General features: G+C 39.9%; 1 protein-coding gene and 1 long non-coding RNA gene across 6 annotated transcripts in view; one reads left to right on the forward strand and one right to left on the reverse strand.

The window, feature by feature from the left end:
• The window catches only part of LOC111546577, a 128,966-nt gene that overhangs the window by 70,601 nt on the left and 34,708 nt on the right, over positions 1-23,657 (forward strand). The window lies entirely within an intron of this gene.
• The window catches only part of MBNL2 (muscleblind like splicing regulator 2), a 172,539-nt gene that overhangs the window by 37,482 nt on the left and 111,400 nt on the right, over positions 1-23,657 (reverse strand). For all 4 annotated transcript variants that reach the window (XM_023218042.1, XM_023218045.1, XM_023218046.1 and 1 more), the window contains exons 4-6: positions 14,602-14,802; positions 10,818-11,081; positions 286-439 (exon numbers count right to left, since the gene is read on the reverse strand). In XM_023218042.1, the coding sequence (XP_023073810.1) occupies positions 286-439; positions 10,818-11,081; positions 14,602-14,802 (619 nt within the window). The remainder of the gene's footprint in view (positions 1-285; positions 440-10,817; positions 11,082-14,601; positions 14,803-23,657) is intronic.

The following is a 23,657-nucleotide window of genomic DNA, read 5'->3' on the forward strand; positions in this document are numbered from 1 at the left end:
GACAGGGCTTGTGTGAATACGAGAAACCAAAAGCCCTAACTGCTGTCTGTTTCTCATGGGTTAAATCTGTCTTTTCAATCTATCAAATATTTGGCTTTAGAATCCTAACAGTCTTTAGCTATCATTCAAAGTAAGGTAAATACATTTAGATAGCTAGGACAACGATGAATTTCAAACTGTATTATACCTTCAAAAGCAAACTAGATGCCACCAAACAGCTTAAAGAAATGAGAAGAAAGCACATGACCAGAAGGGCACAGGACATAGGGCAGTAAGGGCACTTACCTGTTGGAATGAACGCGGCGTGTTGCTGCAACTGTGCGCTGGTGAGAGCCTGCTGGTAGTGCAAGACGCTGGGGTTAAAGACCGCACTGGTACCATTGCTTTTTTCAAGTGCTTGTCTCTTTGGTAAAGGATGAAGAGCACCAGGGGGAAAGGCCTAGAAATGAAGAATTCGATAAGATATGTCTAACTTAAAGCAAACACAACTTCCGTGTTCATAGAGATCATCAATTGCAACATTCTTTTTAAAAATGACAGCTAAGGAGATGCCTCTGCCATGCACCTTAATTTAAACAGCGGCAATGTCGAATGAGTGAGAATTTGTTATTGAGAGCGAAAGCATGATTTCTGTAACCCAAAACGGTAGCATCTCAACTAAGGAAAAGAAAAACTATCAAGCAACAACAACAACAAAAAAATGGCTTCAGCTTTTAAAATGAGTTAAACTATTCTAAGGGGGAGGAAGCATTGGTGTTATTATTAATACCTATTCTTTTATTTAACTAAATGACAATTTCTTGAATTTAAAGGTTAATAAGAATTATAATGAACATTTTCTGAGTCAAATAATTTAAATTTGCTTCACTCTTTTGGAAAAGGTATTAAAATTTGTTAGGATTAATTTATTTCACAGATTACGTATGAGGATGAGATGGCTAAACACCTTATTGGATTTTTTCCATAAATTAATAATAATGATTGTTCGCAACCAATATTTTACAAGTAATACAAATCTCAGATGGTTCTCTGAAAAGCTACATGCAAAGCGAAAGGTGAAAGGTCAAAGTACCAGGTCTACAGTTGCTTCGAGAGGTCGCTTCATTGCTTTGGCAGTCGACTGAGTCTTTTAATAACAGGCAGCGAGCACATGATGGCAGTGGGCCAATGGGATTCAAGCGAATTAACATACAGGTAAACAGCAAGCAGAGGTGCATCATGGGAACGGCATTGCATTGTGGATAGGTGAGAAGGAAAAAAATATTCTGAATGCAATATACAACGTACAAAACACTAGGCATGCACAACAACAAAAATGTTCTCTAAAGAAATGAATATTACACCTTAAATTAGTATTGAAGCAAAAATGCATCTACTATACCTTAGTTAAAAGCATATAAGAGAGTAAAATATAGATGTTTGAAATTCAGGAAAGTTAATTAAAACAGCAGCTTGCATACACACCATAAGCATTTTTTATATTGCTTCAGAAAAAAATGCAAAATTTGTAAGGGCCATAGGATTGAAGAACTTCTGATAAGTTAGTTTTCAAATATGAAATAATGAATCCATCGAGTAAGGATAAGACCCAAGTTGAAATTTTTCATAAAAATAATTTAAAATTCATAGCTGGCCTAACAAAATGAAGTGGCGAACTGAGACAAAAAATTCAGGCAAAAAAATATTCAAACACAAGATTATTTAGGCGAAACTGTTGGGTTTGGATCTTTATTTTTTGTCTGAATCATGTGGATAATTGTCTCAATTCTTGTCTTCACTCTGCTAGTGTGAGTCTTGTCAAGTGGACTAAAGTTCCAAATTTAGTGTCTTGAATTTAAATAGTGAGTTTCCAGAATTCCCCACTTTTCTTCCATCATCCTGTTTCTAAGAACCAACTTATCATCCATTCTGTTTTCTACTACATTGGAAATGTTCATTTCATTTATCTCAAACAACTTACCGGATTATACTAAGAAAATACCCTTTAAAAGGTATTTAGTGTCCCCCGGTATCAAAATAATTTCTATTTAGTAATTCTCTTTGTACTTTTAGCTACAGTCAGTGAGCAACCCCATTAATGAAAAGTGGAACTCTTGGAAAGAACACATACAACAGCTAAAAATAGCAAACAGCTAAAAATAATAGCAAAGAACTGCTTGAAAGATTAGAAGTAAAATAATATCTTTAACTTAGAACCATAATTTTGGGAAGACAGTTTCATTTAAACAACTGAAATAAAAACAAATATGGATTGATTTAGACCACAATGAAAAATTTTCATATTCTTTGTTACTTGTTGTGAAAAAAAAAACAAAATTAAAAATTCTATGATGGAATTCTATGCAAATAAATAATTCAAAGGAATTGCTCCAATGCAAATAAAAAATGAAATACCCTTTTCTATGTTTAGCACAATAGGTAAATCCCTAAGGTTTGTCTAATAAATACAAATATTATATTCTAAAGTTTTGAAACAGAACTTTGTCATTTGACATGAGATAGTACTAACATGGGAAACAGTTAATGACATTTTCCTGGATAAAGGATGTTTATTGTTGTTTTATAATTCAGGATAAAATGTATGGAGATAAGAGGGGATAAGAGGAGAGCTGTGGAGGGGAAGAGACTAGAAATAAAGTAGAAAGAACTACAGGCAGAGAAGAGATTTAGAATGGCCAATGGAGAAGAAAATGTTTTGGAAGGTAGTTTTGATCAGGGCCATTGAATAACATGAAATCAATGTTGTGAAAGTACAATTGTGAACATTAAAAACAATGAGCTAACAAAACTTCTGTGTACTGGATATTCTTTCCTCGCATGTAACTTTGACATCATGTAACTTCCATAATGCCATTTTTGTTTCGAATCTTCCATCCTTGCACAGCTTTGCATTATTAAGTAGTGCAGGGTTTTCTTTTGTTTTGTTTTTTGAGCTTCAGTTAATTTGCATCAGCTGAAGAAGGTTACAAAGCCTATTCTCATGGAGCACGTTGAGAACATGAACTGGATCATTAAACTCAAAATCATTTTGGCCTTAACTTTCTGGACTCAATTTTTCCCTTCCCACTTGCAATCCTAAGTATTTGCAGAATGAATCCACTAATGGGTTGATCTTTTCCAACATGTTAACTAGAAGAGCGATTGTGTCTCCAAAGGCTGATATTCATGAACAAAAACTTGACTTAACAAGGAACCATTTAATGAAGTCTCCAAGTACAATGAAAATTAATAAACATTTCCCTTTAGGATTGTCACCTGGAAGGTTAATGTTCTTCTTCTGGCCTTAGTGTGATGAAACTTAATTTCCATAGAATTTAGAATAATCTAGGAATGTATAAAAACTGAGAACACTAGAGTGAGCAGGGCAGTGACGTGTATCTCTTTATATCATTCCATGGCGTGAGTTTTCTTTATTAGAGGCCAATCTCTCCTGTTTAAGTAAACACTGAGGTCTTGGAGGGTGGGGTGTGCATATTAACATGCTGTTCATCTCACACGGTGAAGCAGGTATGTGGAGAATGTAATTTAAAAATCCATGTGGATGAATAATCATGTTATAATGTAGCATTTTCATATACAGATGCTCAGTTTTCAGTGATTTTGACTGCTGGCATATGTTTACCTACATTGAAAGATCTTCAGGCTTAGAACAGATCTCATAGATCACCAAGCCCAGTGTATCCTAAGATCCTCCTTAAGCACCAAGACAGTTAATTGAGTCCTCACTATGTATCAGCCACTTGGAATCCATCTGGCTGGCATCACCAACATTCTGAGCCTTTGCTTCTCTGGGCCTCTCCAGTTTGGTGAGCGTGGGTGATGAGTCAGAGGAGGTTCTATGGGCAGTTAGGCTTTTATTTTTTTTAATTGAGGACCAATCCACCTACAAGTCAAGGTAATCGAACCAACTGCCCACATCAGGCATGAAAGGCAAAGACCAAATCTGAGGGGTCAGAAAACACTGACAACAATGATCAGAGCTGTCACTTTAAAGTAGGAAAGAAGGTAGACAAGTAGGATGCCAATCAAAGTTCCTGTACAGACTTTCCTGAACAATCAAAACATATCTAGCTGATGGCCGCTTGTCCTGTTTCCTTTTGCAAAATGGTTCTTTCCTTGTGTCACTCCATTTTGGTGTATGTGAACAAAGATTGCTTGTATGAAGATCAGACACCTTTTGTGTTAACACTACCGAAGAGAAGTTCTGTCTGGCTTATTCTCATGTTTAAAAAATTCCGGTGATTGTGATGGTTATGTTTTAAGAAGTATTTAAAAGAATAAGACTCTAAAGGAAATAAATGTCTTTTATTCTGGAGTCAAAACTTTCCATTCTTTTTAAGCATCTAATTAAAATAAGTGGGAAATCTCCAGACAATAATATAAATTGTACCCTGGAAATGCTTGGGGTTTATATATGGAAGTCAGGTGAATGGAATATTAATATCTTCTAACTGCATTCATCACTCCTGTTTGTCCTTTTAGATAAGGAAAGAAAATAATAGTTTTTCTTCCATGTACTGAGTAATTTTGCCATTAGAGTAGCAATACTTTGACTTTATCCAACAGCACCTAGGCTGGTTTCAAATGAGCCTCTCACTTCAACTAAAAACACATGACAGATTCAGTAATTTTCATGTCATTGTCAGAAAGAACCTGGCTTTTGTTCTGAAACTACATTCCTTTGGGTTGTCTTTGATGATGCTCCAAGATCCTCTGACTTATCAGAACTCCAAATTTGGGCATGGTGTAACAATCCAAGAAACTATGGTAACTAACACTGTTGGCATCCACTGCAATAATCTTTATGCAGCTTGATGAATGTAACCATGAATGTAATGTGAAAATGTGTACAAGGGTACACAGAAGAGTACAGCTTTGACTTGAAGAAATGCAGCAGGGAAATGACCTGTTTGTGTAAATGGCCATTTTCCCTCTTATCCCCATCAGCCCAGGTCATCTATCACTGACATATACTAGGTGCATTGTTCCTTTAATGACTGAAGTATGTATTGGTTGCAGATGTTAGAAATGGTCCATTGAGAAAACAGGAAGATGAAATCAGGGCTCAGTCCTAAGGTCATTATTAGTACCTTGATATGTTGTGTTAATAAGTACAGGCATAGGTTGTTTTATTGCACTTTGTTATATGGTACTTCGCAGATACTTCAGTTTTTCAAAATTGAAGGTTTGTGGCAACCCTATGTTAAGTCTATCAGAGTCATTTTTCCAACAGCGTGTGCTAACTTTGTGTCTTTGTCACATTTTGGTAATTCTCACAATATTTTAAAATTTAATGTTATTATATCTCTTATGATGATTTGTGATCAGTGATGTTTGATATTACTATTTTAATTGTTTTGGGGCACCATGAACCATGCCGCAAACTTAATCGATAAATACCATGCATGGTCTGACTGCTCCACTCACTGGCTGTCACCCCTCTCTCTCCTTCCTCAGGCCTCCCTATTCTCTGAGACAAAATTATATTGAAATTAGGCCAATTAATAACTTTAAATGGCCTCTAAGTGTTCAAGTGAAAGAAAGAGTCACACATTATTACTTAAAATACATACTCCATATTGGAGCTAGAAATGATTAAGCTTAGTAAGGAAGGCATATCGAAAGCCAGGATATGCTAAAAGCTACGCTTCTTGTGCCAAGGTTATCCATGTTGTGACTGCAAAGGGAAAGTTCTTGAAGGAAATTAAAAGTGCTACTCCAGTGAACATACAAATGATAAGAAAGCAAAACAGCCTTATTGCCGATGTGGAAAAAATTTTAGTGGGCTGGACAGATCTAACCAGCCATAGCATTCCCTTAAACCAGTGCCTTATTTATTTATTTATTTATTTATTTATTTATTTATTTATTTTCTTGAGGCAGAGTCTCACTCTGTCACCCAGGCTGGAGTGCAGTGGCACGATCTCAGTTCACTGCAACCTCTGCCTTCAAAGGTTCAAGCGATTCTCATGCCTCAGCTCTTTGAGTAGCTAGAATTATAGCCATGTGCCACCATGCCCAGCTAATTTTTGTATTTTTAGCAGAGATGGGGTTTCACCATGTTAGCCAGGCTGGTCTCAAACTCCTGGCTTCCAGTGATCCACCCACCTCTGCCCCACAAAGTGTTGGGATTACAGGCAGGAGCCACCACGCTGGCTGAAAACCTAACTTACAGCAAGGTCCTGACTCTCCTCAATTCTATGAAGGCTGAAAGGAGAGAGGAAGATACAAAAGAACAGTTGGAAGTTAGCAGAGATTGGTTCACAAGGTTGAAGCCAACAAGCCGTCTCCATAACATAAAAGTGCATGGTGAGCAGCAAGGGCTGATGAAGAAGCTGCAGCAAGTTATTCAGAAGATCTAGCTAAAATCACTGATGAAGGTGGCCACACTAAAGAACAGATGTCAATGTAGACAAAAAAGCCAGATATTGGAAGATATCAACCAGGACTTTCAGAGCTACAGAGTAGTCAAGACTGGCTTCAAACCTTCAAAGTACAGCAGCCAACTTTTGCTAGAAGCTAATGCAGCTGGTGAATTTAAGTTGAAGCCAATGCTCATTTACCATTCTGAAAATTCTAGGGCCTTTATGAATTATGCTAAATCTACTCTGCCTATGCTCTAGAAATGAAACAACAAAGCCTGGATGACAGTATATGTATTGACAACATGGTTTACTGAATGTTTTAAGCCCACAGTTGAGACCTACTGCTCAGAAAAAAAAAGATTTGTTTCAAAATATTACTGTTCAATGACAATGCACCTCATCACCCAAGGGGTCTGGTGGAGATGTACAAGGAGATTCATGTTGTTTTCATGCCTCCTAACACAACAGCTATTCTGCAGCCCATAGATCAAGGAGTTATTTCAACTGTCAAGTCTTACTAATTAAGATATAAATTTTGTAAGGCCGTAGCTGCAATAGATAGTGATTCCTCTGATGGATCTGGGCAAAGTAAACTGAAAACCTGTAAAGGATTCACCATTCTAGATGCCATTAAGAATATTCATGATTCATGGAAGATCAAAATATCAACATGAACAGGAGTTTGAAAGAAGTTAATTCCAATCCTCGTGGAAGACTTTGAGGGGTTCAAGACTTAAATGGAGAAAGTAACTGCAGATATAATGGAAATAGCAAGAGAACTAGAATTCTTAATAGAAGTAGAGCCTGAAGATGTGAGCGAATTGCTACAATTTCATGATAAACTTTAATGGCTGAGGAGTTGCTTCATGGAGCAGCAAAGAAAGAACTTTCTTGAGATGGGTTCTACTCTTGGCTAAGATGCTGTGAACATTGTTGAAATGACACCAAAGGATTTAGCAAAGTATATAAACTTAGTTGGCAAAGTAGCAGCAGGGTTTTGGAGGATTGACTCCAATTTTGAAAGAAGCTCTACTCTGGGCAAAATGCTATCAAATAACATTGCATGCTACAGAGAAATCTTTCATAAAAGGAAGAGTCAATCAATGTGGGAAAGTTCATTGTTGTCTTATTTTTAACAAATTACCACAGTCATCACAACTTTCACCAATCACCACCCTGATCAGTCAGCAGCCATCAACATCAAGGCAACATCTTCCACCAGCAAAAAGATACGACTCACTAAAACCTCCGGTTGTTGGTTAGCATTTTTAAAGCAATATTTTAAAATTAAGGTGTGTATATATTCTTTAGACATAATGTTCTTGCACATTTAATAGACCACAGTATAGTGGAAACATAACTTTTATACGCACTGGGAAACCAAAACATTCATGTGATTTGTTCTATTGTGATACTCGCTTCATTGCAGTGGTCTAGAACCAAACCCACAATATCTTTGAGATATGCTTTTACTTGAAGGACTAATATTTTCATATTATCAGGGCCTCATTCCATACCTCAGTGACCAAGGATAGCCACTGGGACCCAGGCTGAGTCAATCACGGCATCCTGTCACTGACCACAGGGACAGCCACCAAAATGACGTTTAACTTCTTCCCCCGCCCCAATATCTAATTTGAGCTGGTATAAAAGACACCATTCTCTCTCTTGTCAAAAGATGTAAGAATGCATCCCTATAGATGTCCAAAGCCTTGATCCCAGGTCCTGTAGAGAAGCTGACCTTAGAGAATGGTGTGGCTATAGTGAGAGAAGTAGGCAAGGGAAAGGAGAGAGTGACCTGTTGGGTCTGAAGTTTCTGAACCCAGGCATTCCTGAGCCCATCTCTACTAAAAATACGACAATTAGCTAGGCATGGTGGCATGAACCTGTGGTCCCAGCTACTCGGGAGGCTGGTGCTGAAGAATCTCCTGAACCTGGGAGGCGGAGGCTCCAGTGAGCCAAGATCGTGCCACCACACTCCAGCCTGGGTGACAGAGCAAGACTCTGTCTCAAAAAACAAACAAATAAACAAATTTTATGAAAAAATATGTTCTTAGTACCCATCAATCAACACAGCAATTAGGATAAGTTGGAGCTGGCCTAAAATAATGATTACAAGGAAAAAAAAAATCTTACTTCTTATGGGATGAGATCCTCACTAGGTGGATAGTAGAATGGATTCCACATTGGCAAAATGTGTCAAGGACCTCATTTGTGCTCTAAAAGAATTCCTTTTTTATCAGCCTTAAGTGATCAGTTTACTCCCCTCCTTCCCATTCCCAATTAAAATGAGTTTTGGAAACTACTCTTTTACTAGAACAAAAAAGGGGAGAATTTCTCTGTTTTTTATTGACCCTCTTGTGTAGATACATACATCTCCACATATATAGGAATTCACTCAGAAAAATCAGCATTATGTCCAATAACATAAGCATGAGAAGGACAAGAGGAAAGGACACTAAATGGATAAGAAAAGGACTCAGAGATCAAACAAAAGAAAAACAGTGATTTAGATGAAGTGCCCTGTGCTCAAGGTGCGTGGAAATAAGCAGCTCGGATTGGAAAGGTCTCTATAACCACATGCTCCGCACCCAGTGGTGATTACCTCAGGGCAGACGTTGCCTTTCTTGCTGTATCCCTATCACTGATTGCAGGTCCATGCCTTAATAAACATTTGTGCAAACAATGTTGAGTAATGGTGAACTTGTTTGTGTGACAGCTACCCTTCCATTTTAATCAGTAATCAGTGTGTGAGGTGGTGGTTGCTAGCTAGAACAAGGTGTTTTCAAACTGTACTTTTCATCTCTGCAGTCATAGCTCTCCTTCTTGAGGGAGGACTGGCCACTGAGTCCTTCATGCCTTCTGGACCCGATTAAGCATTTCTATCATGTCATTGAGGAGCATTTTATTGCTCTCAGTTACTAACTCCAAACTCCTTGAGGGCAAGGAAACCTGCCTGATTTATTTATTCTACCCAGCAAGTGCCAGATGCATGGTCTCATTAAATTTTTTGAAAAGAATGAGTGCCTATCACATATTAACACAGACTTCTGATAAGCCAGAGCGCTCACATGAAAACAAATTAACTGCAGAAACTTCTGCAACCTGATGCAGAGGTTCTCAAACTTTGTGGTGCATTGGAATCACCTGGAAGCTTTTAAAAAATGCTACTGTCACCAGGTGTGGTAGCTCGCACCTGTAATCCCAACACGTTGGGAGGTAAAGGTGTGAGAATTGCTTGATCCCAGGAGTTTGAGACTAGCCTGGACAATAGGGCGAGACCCTGTCTCTACAAAAAATTTAGAACTTAGATGGGCCTGGAGCCAGCTACTCAGGAGGCTGAGGTGGAAGGATCACTTGAGCCCAGGAGTTTAAAGCTACAGTGACCCCTGATCATTCCACTGCACTCCAGCCTGGATGACAGAGACCTTGTCTTTAAAAAAAAAAGTCACTGCTCAGGCCACACCAGACCAACTAAGTAAGAAAATAAGAAACTTCAGGGAAAGGGACAGATGTCAGATCAGACCCTTCAGGTTGTTCCAAAATGTAGCCAAGTTTGATAAGCAGTGTCTAGGCAGGTGCTTCTCAAATATTAATGTGAATACGAAACACCTGGGGGATGTTTTACAATTTAAATTCTGATTCCCTGAGGTCTGGGGCGAGGCTGAGGATTCTGGAGGCTCCACAGGCTTCTGGGTGATCCTAATAATGGTGCATCTGGTCTCTAAGGGACAGTTAGGCTCACTGAGATTCTGAGCAGGCTCCCAGGCCATGATAATGATGTACTGCTGGTCTCTAATGACAGTAGGTGACTCAGGAGAGCAAGCCTAGGTCACAGGTCATTTTTTTTTTTTCCTGCATCAGCCAGGATGGCTCCACTTTCATCTGTTTCATTCATTGCTATTCTGCATAAAATCTCACTGCGGTGGGGAATGGGACCAGCACTGCCCTTGTGATAAGTGCAAGAAGAGGAGAGAATGGGAGTAGCGAAAAGCCAGATGACTCGCTGGGCCTCTCTTAGGCCACAGCAGTCCTCCGCGGCTGCTCCAAGGAGCTGGTTGCCTCCTGGTGCTCAGGTGCAGAAATGCGCCTTTCTTTCCCCTCTCTGAAGCGGTGCCCACCTTCATGTTCATTACAAGGCCCTGAGCCTCTCTTAAGAAGACCCTAAGTGAGCACACTCAATCTCCGCTGCCCTGGGAGTGGGGAACGGAGCTCAGGGACCCCAGGGCTTTCCCTGCACCTGAGGGATTTACTTATTGTGCTGAAGAAGGGCAGGAGGGGAAAACAAAACAAAACAAAAAGGGGGAAAACAACAGCAAAACTTAGGCAGCGGAGCAGCAGGAGTAGCAGCCTTCCATGTTTCCCGAGTGTTGGGAAGAACATCCAAGTCCCAGCCCGGAGCGGCCTCCGCAGAGGCGCCAGGGTGCAGGGGCGGCGGGTGGCCGCACTTACCATGACTGTGGCCGCGGCCGCGGCTGCCTGGGCGGCCACCGCAGCTTGGTTGGCTTGGTGCTGCGCAGCTTTGATTTTGGCCTGCAAGTGTGCAGGAGGGTGAAAATATTTGCATTTCTCCCTCATGCAACGCCCCTTTATGTAATCCATACAAACGGTTACGGTGTTGTCACTTGTGTCGATCATGGTGCTGTCTGCGGGGTGTGCAAAGCGGCAGTCGGTCTCTCCCCGGGCACAGTTTCCTCGCTGGAACTCCCTGCATACCTAAGACAGGGAATAAGAGCCGCGCTGCAGAGGCAAGCCTGAGCCCAGGCGCCCCTGCGGTCCCGGCCACCGCGGGAGGAGCGGAGGCTGCCTCGCTTTCAATGGTGGCTCTTGTACCACTGATAAGAAAAGACTGATTATCCAGAACCCAGGTAACCACAATCTCTGAGACACTCATTTGAGTTTTCTTTTACCCCCTTTTCTAGGGCGAAAATCTGTATTGAGAAAATAATCCGAAATCTGCCGTTCAGCTAAAATAACAAAGGAAAAGCAACAAGGCCTCCATTGTCCCTGGGAGGCATATTATGCAGCTATCCATCTATCTATCTGTCTGTCTGTCTGTCCATCCATCCATCCATGTATCTATCATCTGTCATCTATTTATCCATGCATCCATTCCTTCATCTATTATCTACCATCAATCAATCTATCCAATCGTCTATCCGTCTGTTCATTCATCCATCTATTATCTATCATTTATCAATCTATCCATCTATTATCTATTATTCATCTATCCATCCACCTATCCATCTATCCATCCGTCCATCTATTATCTGTTAATTGATCATTATTTTAATGGTAAAAACTGCAATTACTAATGTTATCTACCATTTATCTACCTACCATCCATCCATCATCCATCCATCCATCATCTGTCCATCCAGCCATCATCTATCATCTACTTATCCATCTAAAATCTATCAATTAATTAATCATCTATCTAATCTAGTTACCTATGTATATACCTGCTTACCTACCAATAATCTATTATCTACCAATCACCTATAATCTACCTCTCTCTGTATCTTCAATCTCCTACTCGGATGACAATTCTGAGAATGCTATAGTTTTTTTTGTGTGTGTGGAGGGATAATTTCACCATCGATCAAGCTACCAGCTGTACAAAAAGAATCAGGGAAAATGACGACAAACATGTTCCTCCTCTCTCTGAGGAGGTGGGGTGGGGTGAATCTGAACACTCCTGTTTCCCACTCCTTCTCTCCTGCTCTACAAAGATAACATAACCATAAATCAGAAGAACAATATCTAAGACACCAAAATTTTCATTTTTAAGGTCACTATTCTATTTTTGACAGCACAGAAAAGAAAAAAAAAAAAGACAAAAAAGGAGAGAAATATGGCAAGAGATACAGAGAAAGAAAGAAATGGAGGGAAATAGTTTATTTTTAAAATTCTTTAATGCTAAATTATCCTGAAATCTCAAGTAACTAGGATTCTCCATCCCCTGAGAATTCTGGTGGATCAAGATTTTACTGTATGAAAAAATATTTCTTTAGAATTTGAAGAGTATTCTTAATTATGCCCTGAATATAGATAACATGAAATTGCATAAATAACATATGCATATTGCTTGTATAATTCTTCTCTGCTTATAAATATTAGCAGGAAATAATTATGAGTAGAATTGTAAGTTATTTCTTTTTAGGCTCCAATTCCAAAGTGGATATGTAAGTGATCATCATGTTGATCATTAGTGATGTTATATGAAGGGCCCCTGACATGAAATTCAAGTATTGTGAATGTCAGACAAACTTAGGAAATACTGTTTCACTGACCAGTTACCAAGCCAGGTTGAACGTAAACAGCATGAATCACCAGATTGTTAATTGTTTCCTCCTACTTGGATATTAGCCAACATTCTATCTTTAGTTCATAAAATGCACAAAATAAAAAATCACTAAGATGTTCCCACAGATTCTAAGCAAGCCTTCCTCCATCAGTGGAATGACTTCTGTCTGATAGCATCATAGGTGTGGACCAGCCCTCAAGCTCCTACCAAGGTGCTCTGTGTGCAGCTGACTTAATTCCTGGTTTGAAATGAACCAAAAGTCGCTCTGCTAAAATCATTGTGATTCATTTTTACACGTCTTTGTCTACCAGCCCTGTTGGGAAGGACTGTTTGTTCCCAATTCCGCTGATTTAATTTGTTTTCTAAAATACAGTCACATACTGAACACAAAAGCTCCGTGGGTCCAGCAGGTGGAGCCCAAAACACTTTTCCAGTCCTGTAAAAGGTCTATTCAGTAATTGACAAGGATAGGCTGGATCTTTTCAAAACAGTAACAATTAGAGTTTCATTCTCTTCATCTGGGCATCCAGATAGAAACTAAATTAAAAAATAAATATCTTATAAAATATTTGCAGTTTGAAATTCTGAGTTTTAAAACTTTCACAGGTTATTAGGCAGCCACATTTTATTGCCCTCAAAGTTTATTGGGTTAATATTTAAACAAACGCACATTGAAAGAACATTCTCTAATAATCCCACTAACAGAAAGCACTGTGTATTTACGTCCTAACCGGATGCGTCACCTAACACCTTTAATCAGTAATGAAATTAAAGGAGCTCTCTGAAAAATCTATGAGAATCTTTATACACCCTTATAAAATGCTGTAGTGAATATCACAGGGATATAGCAGTAAGATAGATAGATGAGTTCTATAGCTCTGATTAAAGAGAAATTGTACCTAACAAAGTATAGGAGGTTTGGTTTGATTCATAACTTAAGGATGTTTTTTATACATAGGAACTTGTTTTCTTGAATGTTATAGAACAATTGAGGTTAAAGAAAAATCTCAATTAATAACGAAATTTACGGGCCGGGCGGCGTGGCTCATGCCTGTAATCCCAGCACTTTGGGAGGCCGAGGCTGGTGGATCACCTGAGATTGGGAGTTCGAGACCAGCCTGACCAACATGGAGAAACCCTGTGTCTACTAAAAATACAAAATTGGCCAAGGGTGGTGGCACATGCCTGTAATCCCAGCTACTTGGGAGGCTGAGGCAGGAGAATCACTTGAACCCGGGCAGAGGAGGTTGTGGTGAGCCGAGATTGGGCCATTGCACTCCAGCCTGGGCAACAAGAGCAAAACTCTGTCTCAAAACAAAACAAAACAAAAAACTAAATTTACTTATCCTCCAATTTCCCCTGTTTAGCAACAACACAATCAGAACTAATATTCCAGAACATACTAGAGCAGCCATGCTTGTTCTTGAGATATTGAAATATGATCATACCAGCTGGTAAATAGGTGTAGTCCTACTTCCTCCCACCACTCTCCCTGAGTGTCCTTGGCTGCCCTGGTTGCTGGGCTCTTGGCCCACCAGTTTCCAGAACTTTCCAGGGTCTTACAAGGGTTACATCTTGACATGAGGAGGCCTTCAGGACCTGGAGCCATCTCTATAGGCTGCATTATGATTGAGTCACTGTTCCATTGATTGTTTAATATTTTTCCCTTAAACGCATATTCCATGCAGCTGATTTTTGTCTGTGTTAAAACTAGTCTTTTCCATAGACTAATTTCCTTTATACTTGGCCTTAACTTCAAACCATAGAGTTATAAATGCATGGGTTTTAGGTGAGAGTTTGTGTGTGTGTGTGTGTGTGTGTTTACATGGCTATTTTGCAGGACTGAATTAATATCTTACAAGCAATCACTTATACAGAAGTATACTTCTACCACAAATGCATCTCAAAACACAAATAGAATTGAAGTACCTCCAGTTTGTCAGTCCTGAGAAGTTTCTGAGTTGCAGTTGAGCCCGGGACAGTGACCGGCGGACTTCCGGGAACAATAACAGGCGTGGTGGGCAGAATTTCCGTTGGGACTAACCCAACTCCGGGGGTTACAGGTGCTAGGTAAGGAGCAAAGCTAATAGCCGTATTTGTCCCTATCGCGGGACCTACAGGAAAAGTGGGCTGTTAAAGGAAGACAACACAAGAGAAAGAGTTCTTTAGAATAAAACTTTAAAAAATTACCAGGAAATGTCATTTGAGCAAAATGTATTCATCATATACTCTTTGTGTTAATTGTATAGCTCAATGCTGACCTGTAATAAAAATGAAATCTATGTAGATCCTCTCTTCCCCAAACCATACAGAAATGTGAGAGAACATCATAAAAAACCTCTAGTTACAGGAACTAGATTAAACTTTTGTCCCTATGAGAGTGTTCTCAACAAAAGAAAATAATTTCAACTCCAATTACTCAACATTCCAAACTATTAAATGTTATAACACTGAGGTAGTAAAAGCTATAGAATACCAACTAATAATCCTTGATTTATTCTACATGTTTCTCAAAGGGAGAGGAGTCACGAAACCCTTTGATGACAGGCTGATTTTCAAGCTGGCCAAGTCTATGCATTCTCAAACAGTGGGGTTACTTGCAATTTTATTTTGCCCAGACTTATCAGTATGTTTCCATATTCCATCACTAGCATGTATATTCCCAAAATTCAAATGTAGTTTTCAAATAAACCTACAATTTTTTGCCCTAGTTCAACTACATCTAGATCCAGTCAGTCTTTCCTTCCTGAAAGGTTTTCTAGAAGAGTTTTTTAATCAAACAATTTTTTTGATTGGCCATTAAAAGTTGATTTGGTTTTCTAGGTCACAAAATCAACACAGCAGTGACAAGAGCATACAGAACCTTATTAAATTTGTTCTCTGACCCTATATTCCTCATCTAGGAAAAAGAAGAAATATGCTAGTGGGTTGACGTGATAATTATTTTTAAAAGCTCCACCTAATAATATGTAAATAATTCTGCCTTTTAGAAAGGAAATAATGTACATTTAAGAGAACAAACCTTGTTAAGTAATTTAAAATGCTAAAGATTTTTCTTAGAATAAATTGTGCACCAAATTGGACCTGAATGCTTCTTTTCGTTTGTTTGGTTGGTTGTTAATTATAGATGATTTTTAACCTATTTGATTTCAGATATTTGCAATTACATATTAATGCAATTTTTTAACACTGAACTTTACTGTTGCTTGTCACATTTTTAACGTTGAACTATGCTGTGTCATGCTTGTTCTCTGTTTCTACATTGTGGGTGACATTCTTGTCTATTTATGACTCTGGATGAATTGTTTAACATATGGGAAAAATAACAACCTACGTTTAGTAAACATATTTTTTCTTTAGAGCAGTAACAGAAAAATATTTCTTATGAAAAGTCATGATAGAAAAGAGTAAATTATTGATAGTTTGTGCAGGCATTTATCAGATAGGCAGGAGAGCCTATTTTCAAAGTGGCTAGAAGGGGTAGTTCTAGTGGTCTTAGCGGGGTCCTGGCTCAGCACTCCCACAAGGAGCTCTTAGATCTTTATGGCTTGAACGTAAAATCCACTTTGGGAGAAAGTTGCAACGTGAAGTCTGAATGTGGGAAATAGATGGCAGTTAGGATTTTTTTCTTCCTTGACTGTCAACAAACATTTATATGTATATGTTACTCACTGAGTCATAATTATAGAAAGTTATGATTTTCAGTAACTGTAGTTTTATAATTTAGTACTACTGGAGAAAAAGCCAAGTGATTTAAATGGTCTAAGGACTATGTAATGTTAGGATTTTTAAAAAGAATCGATTCTGAAAGGTCGTAAATCACAGCACATCAGTGATTCAGTGGACCAGCTCTGTCAGAAATGCCTGGGGGAGATTTTACAAATAGAGAGAAATTCTGACCCAATAGATCTAGGCTGAGACCTTGATATTTGAATTTTAGAAATTTTACTAGATGATCTGATGGGTGGCCAAATTTGGGGACCATTGTCATATGTGAGGAGTGAAAACAGTATTAAAAAACTTGCAGTAAATGTGTAATTTAACCCAGAGACTAATTATCAACATAAACATTTAGATACAAGAGCCCTCCCCCATACTTCCATTTTCATTTTCTCTGGAAGCAAATTCTTATCCCTCCCAGCCCACAGATCATTTGAAGCCAGGGTTAGTATGGTACCATAAATACGGGTTGTACTTTGCCTTGTTGACAGGATTGAGAACCTCAAAACTCATTTCCCAAAACCATTTGGGTATCGACAAATCTATTCCAATTAGCTAACTTTTGCCTTCAAAAATCTGTTACTTATTCATCTGATTTCATAGTCTAAAATGAAAGTTCCAGTATGTTTTATTGATGATGGCAATAACATAGTTCACAGAGAAATAGTATTATTTGAAAGTAAAACCATAGATTTTAGACTCAGAGAGACCTGAATTCAAATCTAATGCTCTGACACTACCTTTTAACCTGGGAAGGAAATTAACCTCTCTGGGCTTTCATTTTCTTATCTGCAATGAGGAAGTGAAACTACTTAGCTGGAAGGGTTGGGCAGAACAAGGTGTTATTGCGCTCCTGTTTCCCATGGTCAGAACTCAATAAAAAGCAGCTCTCATTACTACTGTAAAAATCAATGTTGATCAAGGTTTTTTTGGCCTCAAATTATCTAACAGTTCTACAAGAGGGATGTAATGAGCATAGCAGTACAGTAAGGGTATGAAAGTGAGTAAAATTATAGCAAAAATTTTCTCTTTCCTTTTGAAATGTGGACTGAAAAAAATATTTTCTGTTACACGAAACTGAAAGTTGCAAGTTCACAGGCCTTACGAAGACAAACACAGTAGGATATGTTCCTTTTTGATGTAGCGTGTTGTTCATTGAAGTTGATTAGTTAAAAAATATAGTTATGGTGATTTGCAGAGAGGCTCACTCCGTGTTAATATTATTGTGGATAATAATGCTTTACATCTGTGAAAGGTTCTGGTCATTCTCAAGGCATTCTCACACTTGTCTTCTTTAATCTTCTCAAATCCATGAGACGCAAGTGCGGCAGTAAGAATTGCCCAGCCTTCCAGGTGAAAACAATTTAGAGGAGAGCCACTAAATGGATAACCCAAGGTCAATGCTGCAAGGCAAAGTCAAGGCAGAACACCCGGGACTCCCAGCCCCTAGTCTGAGGCCGTGTCCACCCTTTTGCGATTACTAGATTTTGTTGGTTACTTCTTAAAACAAAAGAGGAAAAACAGCCCCCTCCAAATCAGTTGCCCGTATGTTTCTGGAGCGAATGCAGAGAGCGTTGGTGGAGAGTTGCACAGGAACGCGTCCCACAGTCAGCCTGGGCCTTCTACAGACAGGAGGTGTGGGGCCTGCTGCCTTGGAAAAGTGGTTCTCAGATCCTGAATTCAAATTAAACTCCCGAGGTAGAATCTCGGCCAACAACGGATCCCGGTGTCTGAGTTTGGTTCTCAGCCGGCGGCTGAGAAAAGAGAAGGGCAGCACCTTCCAATGATTCTGTTCCTGGAAGCGTACCAACTACAGCTTGGGAGAATTAGCCCTGCAGTTTCTGCAGAAGTGCTGTTGCCAGGCTGTCTGAGACAGGATCCATTTGGTCCACGTCATCTCTCAGCTCAAAGCCACAGCTAAAGAGGCCAGAGGACAAGATTCGCGGGAAGCCTTCTTGAAGAAAATCGCTTCTGAAATGCTGGTCTTGCGATTTCCTGCCCCTGTTCTCCACTCCACCTTCCTGTGTTTCTCTCCGCAGTCTTCCATGCCCTGCTTTGCTTTCCAGGACATCAGGTCCAGGTTCAAAGATGACGAACACACCCACACACACACAACACACTGAACTACACAATACATACTCATACACATAACACACACTGATACACACTCACAACACACTCCCATACACTCACAACACACACACACTCACACACAACATGCTCATATACACACAACATACTCATACAACACACTCCCATACACTAACACATACACACTTGTACACGCACACACACTCAACACACACCCACAGACACACCACATGCACACTTGTATACTCGAAACACACTCATGTACATCACATATACACACTATATACTCAGATACACATATACTCATGTATACTCACATACTTAAAACATATACACAACACATACACTTACAAACACTTGTACTCTCACACAACAGTCATACACTCACAACACACTGATGTACACTCACATACACTCACAACACACCCACATACAACACAAACACTCGTACACACACAACACTCATGTACACTCATACACTCACAACATACAACACACACAACACACCTATACCTCCCACACACATACAAAACACTCATGTACACTCACACCCACATACACTCTCACAACACACGTATACACTCATGTACACTCACATATACTCACTACACACAATACACATACACTCAAACACACTCATGTAAACATAGCAGTCACACACACTCATGTACACTCATATACACTATGGACACAACACAGTCACATACACTTGCATACACTCAATACACACCCTCGTACACTGACACTCACAACACACATGTTCACACCCAACACTCGTACACTCACACAATACACAACACACTTGTACCCTCACACACTATACACTCACATAAAATTACACGCTCGTGTACACACACAACACACTCATGTACACACAAAACACATGTACACTCACAATACACACACCACACATGTACACACATACACAACACACTCGTACACTCACACACACAGTATACACTCAACACACTAATATACACTCACAATACACTCACGTACACACATACATGCAGTACACACATAACATCCACAATGCACTGATGTACACTCACACACACTATACACATACAACATATGTACACTCACACACACCAAGACACATTCATGTACACTCATACACATACACCCACAACACACAATACTCACGTACACTCACACACAACACACATATGATCATACTTACACTCACACAAAACACACTCATGTACACTCATACACTCAATATCCTCATGTACACCTACACTATAACATGCTACACACAGCACTCAACACTCACTACACACAACACACTCATGTACTTTCACACTCATAACACATACACACAGGACACTCATGCACACAACAAACTCATGTACAGTCACAACACACTCATACACCACACGTAATATATTCACTACACAAAACACACACTCACAATACACATGCAACACACACTACAGACAACACACATGCACTCACAACACACTTGCACACACTACACACCTGTATGCACACATATACACACTTGCACACACTACACACACGTACAACACACTCTCACGCACACATGCACATTCTTTGCTATTTTGTAGCAGCAACGGGGCTTAGCCAAGGGTAATGGCCAAGTGGCTTGAGGTATTTTATGGCTCAAAAGTCCAGTCAATAGGCAAGAATGCCGTCGTCCCACTCTTCTAGAACGTGTCTACTTTAAAGGGTAGGTGCCTGGCACTCACGCTAAAAGGCTGACACATGGTGTCTCCTAGGCCTCCTCCCTCTACTGCCAGAAGCAGCTCCAGTGGGCACAAGACTCAAGCAAGACTTGTCCCTTTGGGGTTCTTCCATCTCCATCCTCCGAAAGGTGGCTCACACTTGCTTCTTTATCTCGAGTGCACATATGAAGGCTGTGCACGCTCTTGGAAGGGAAGGGGGAAGAATTCCTGTCCTCTCCTATCAGGAACTGGGGAAAGAAAAGCTGCTAGGAGGAATAAAGGAAGGGGACTTTTCAAACATTGTGGATTTGAGACAGAAGGGTTGTAAGGGGAGAGAATGCCTTGAATTTTCATTCCCTTAATAAATATTTATTGGTGCAGACATGGTGCCAGAACACTGCGTACATTGATTGAACTGAAGCCCTAATAAGAAAGAAGAAAACAAACAAAATTACAGTTCGTTTGTATGGATAAGCAGAAAAGGAGGAGGGCTCGCTGGTAGAGAACGTTGGGGGTTGCATGTGGGTTGCAGGGGTGGACCTGGAGTCCTTATAAATGAGGTGATTAATGTGTGAAAAGCACTAGGACATGGGCAGGCCAGCAAAGGCAGAGGCTGGGCCACGCACGAGCTGTGTGTGTTCACCCAGCAATGTAGGCAGGGTCATGACCAGATCACAGAAGCCATAGGTCATGATCAAGGTCAGAGTTTCGGCTTTGTCCCAGTAAGATGGGAAAGCATGGAGGGGCACATAAGAGAGTGATAGGATGCTGTTTATGTTTTAAAAAGATTCCTCTGGTCGTTGTCTATGGAATATAATGGAGTAAGGCAAGAGTGGATATTGATAGATTAGGAAGTAAATGCTTTTATGATATTGTGATAAAAGGTTGATGGTGGCTCAGATGAGGGAACTGAGATGTAGGGGAGTGGATAGGGTTCAGGGCAGATATGACAGGACTTGCTGATGAACTGAATGTCAGTGAGTCACCTATACTCTACTGGGTCACTAATTCATTTCTGAGACTGAATTAATTTGTTTATATAGTTGATAATTTTGAAACATGTCACAGTTTTTATTCTAATACTTCCAGTGATTTCAGGAAAGAGTCTGCTAGGTTTTGGTTTTAGATTGCCAGTTGAGAGTACCATTTATTAAAATGGGAAGAATTTGATTTTGAACGTGTCAAGTTCCTTGAAGAAATTTAAAGGTGAGACCAGTAGAAAGGTGGATATATAAACCTGGAGCTCAGAGGAGAGGTTGGGCTGGATAAATACATTTGGGGGTCCTCAGTCTGTAGATGATTGACAGATTCAGGAATGGATGAGACCACCAAGGGAGAGGGTAGATGGAAAGAAATATCCAGCTCTTGGAACCTCAACATACAGAAGAGGAACATGGTGGGCAAAGGAGATGGAGGAAGGAGTGTTTAACAAAGGAGAGATTGGTTACATGACTTGAGTACTGCTGAGAGGTAAAATAAATTGTCTCAGTCTATTCTGGCTGCTTATAACAAAATACCATAAACTGGGTGGCTTACAAACAACAGAACTGAATTTCTCACAGTTTTGGAAGTTGGAAGGCCCCAGATCAAGGTGCCGGCAGATCTGATGTCTGATGAGGACCAGCTCCCTAGTTCATAGACAGTGCCTTCTTGCTGTGTCCACACATGGCGGGAGGGTGAGGGGTCTCTCCCATGTCTCTTCTTATAAGGGCACTGATTCCATTCATGAGGGCTCCACCCTCAGGATCTAATTGCCTCCCATATGCCCTTGGAGGTTAGAATTCAACGTGAATTTTGGTGGGACACAAACATTCAGACCATAGCAACAATAAGGCAAAAAGTGACCATTGGTTTGGTAATATGGAGGACACTGCTGAGAGATTGCAGGGGAATGGGTTCAGGAGTGGACAGAAGAAGGAGGGAATGGAAGAAATATCCACAGTGCTGTAAAGAAGCTTCGTTCATGAGACCTAAAATGGAATGATACTTGAGACTCTCTTTATCAATTGACTTGTCTTATGCAGTTTTTGCATCTATTATTTTCCGGTAACTGCTGTAAACAGCTTCAAATTACTATAAACCCATTGGCTTAGAACAACACACATTTATCCCTTTACAGTCCTGGAGACCAGAAATTCCAAGTTGGTTTCACTGGGCCAAAATCAAGGTGTTGGCAGGACCTGCGCTCCCTCCAGAGGCTCTAGGGGAGAATCCATTTCTTGACTCTTCCATCTTCCGGTGGTTGATTGCTTTCCTCTGCTTGTGGCCACATCACTCCAATCTGCCTCTGTGGTCACATTGCCTTGCTCTTCTTCTGTCAGAGCTAACTCTCCCTCTGTCTTATATAAGTGTCTCTTATAAGGATGCTTGTAATTGCATTCAATCCAGGAGGTTCTCCCCATCTCAAGATTCTTAACTTAATCCCATCTGCCAAGCCCCTGATTCCATATAAGGTGACATTTATAGGTTCCAGGTACCTCTGAGAGCCATTATTCAGCCACCTATACTCTATTAGGTCACTAATTCATTTCTGAGACTGAATTAATTTGTTTGTGGAGTTGATAATTTTTAAATGTCACAGTTTTTATTCTAATACTTCCAGTGATTTAAAAACCTCTATTAAAATATTTAAGTGTAATATTCCTTTTTCATAGAGAAATGGTGATTATGAACTTCTAATTAATATTCAAGGCAATAATAAACATAACTTTCAAAAAAAAGTTCAACTAATAGTTAACAGCAGGGATGGGATTCTCTTGTTAACACTGCCACGAGTGAGTGCCAGGGCCAGCCTTATTAATTCTAAATAGGATGTGTATGAGTCAAATAAGTGAGACACATAATGTGGCATTATTTTTTATTTTTTTTTTTGAGACAGAGTCTCACTCTGTCCCCCTGGCTGGAGTGCAGTGGTGCGATCTCGGCTCACTGCAAGCTCCACCTCCCGGGTTCCCGCCATTCTCCTGCCTCAGCCTCCCAAGTAGCTGGGACTACAGGCGCCCGCCACCGTGCCCGGCTAACTTTTTGTATTTTTAGTAGAGACAGGGTTTCACCGTGGTCTCGATCTCCTGACCTTGTGATCCGCCTGCCTCGGGCCTCCCAAAGTGCTGGGATTACAGGCGTGAGCCACCAGGCCCGGCCAATGTGGCATTATTATGTTGACCTTGCTGGCTCTAAATTTATTGCTGTAGACATTATTTAATATGTAAACCTAAATCATTTTAGCATTTAGGTAATTTAATAAAACAGTTATATGTGTGTATCAATAAAGAGAGAACCATAAATTATACATGTGTGTAGTTTAAACAGAACCACTTAAATGCCTATTTTGGGGATTAAATATGTTCAGAACTCTATCTGCATCTAGTCCTTAATCTGGGTGAATTCTTACTCACCCTTTACGAGAGACTTATTTGAGACTTCCTCCAGGCAGGCTTTCCTTGTCCAGTCTCGTCATTTCCTGGGCTTGAATCTTACTTTGCCCTT

The sequence above is a fragment of the Piliocolobus tephrosceles genome, chromosome X, assembly GCF_002776525.5.
Source record: "Piliocolobus tephrosceles isolate RC106 chromosome X, ASM277652v3, whole genome shotgun sequence".
NCBI classification, from domain to species: Eukaryota; Metazoa; Chordata; class Mammalia; order Primates; family Cercopithecidae; genus Piliocolobus; species Piliocolobus tephrosceles.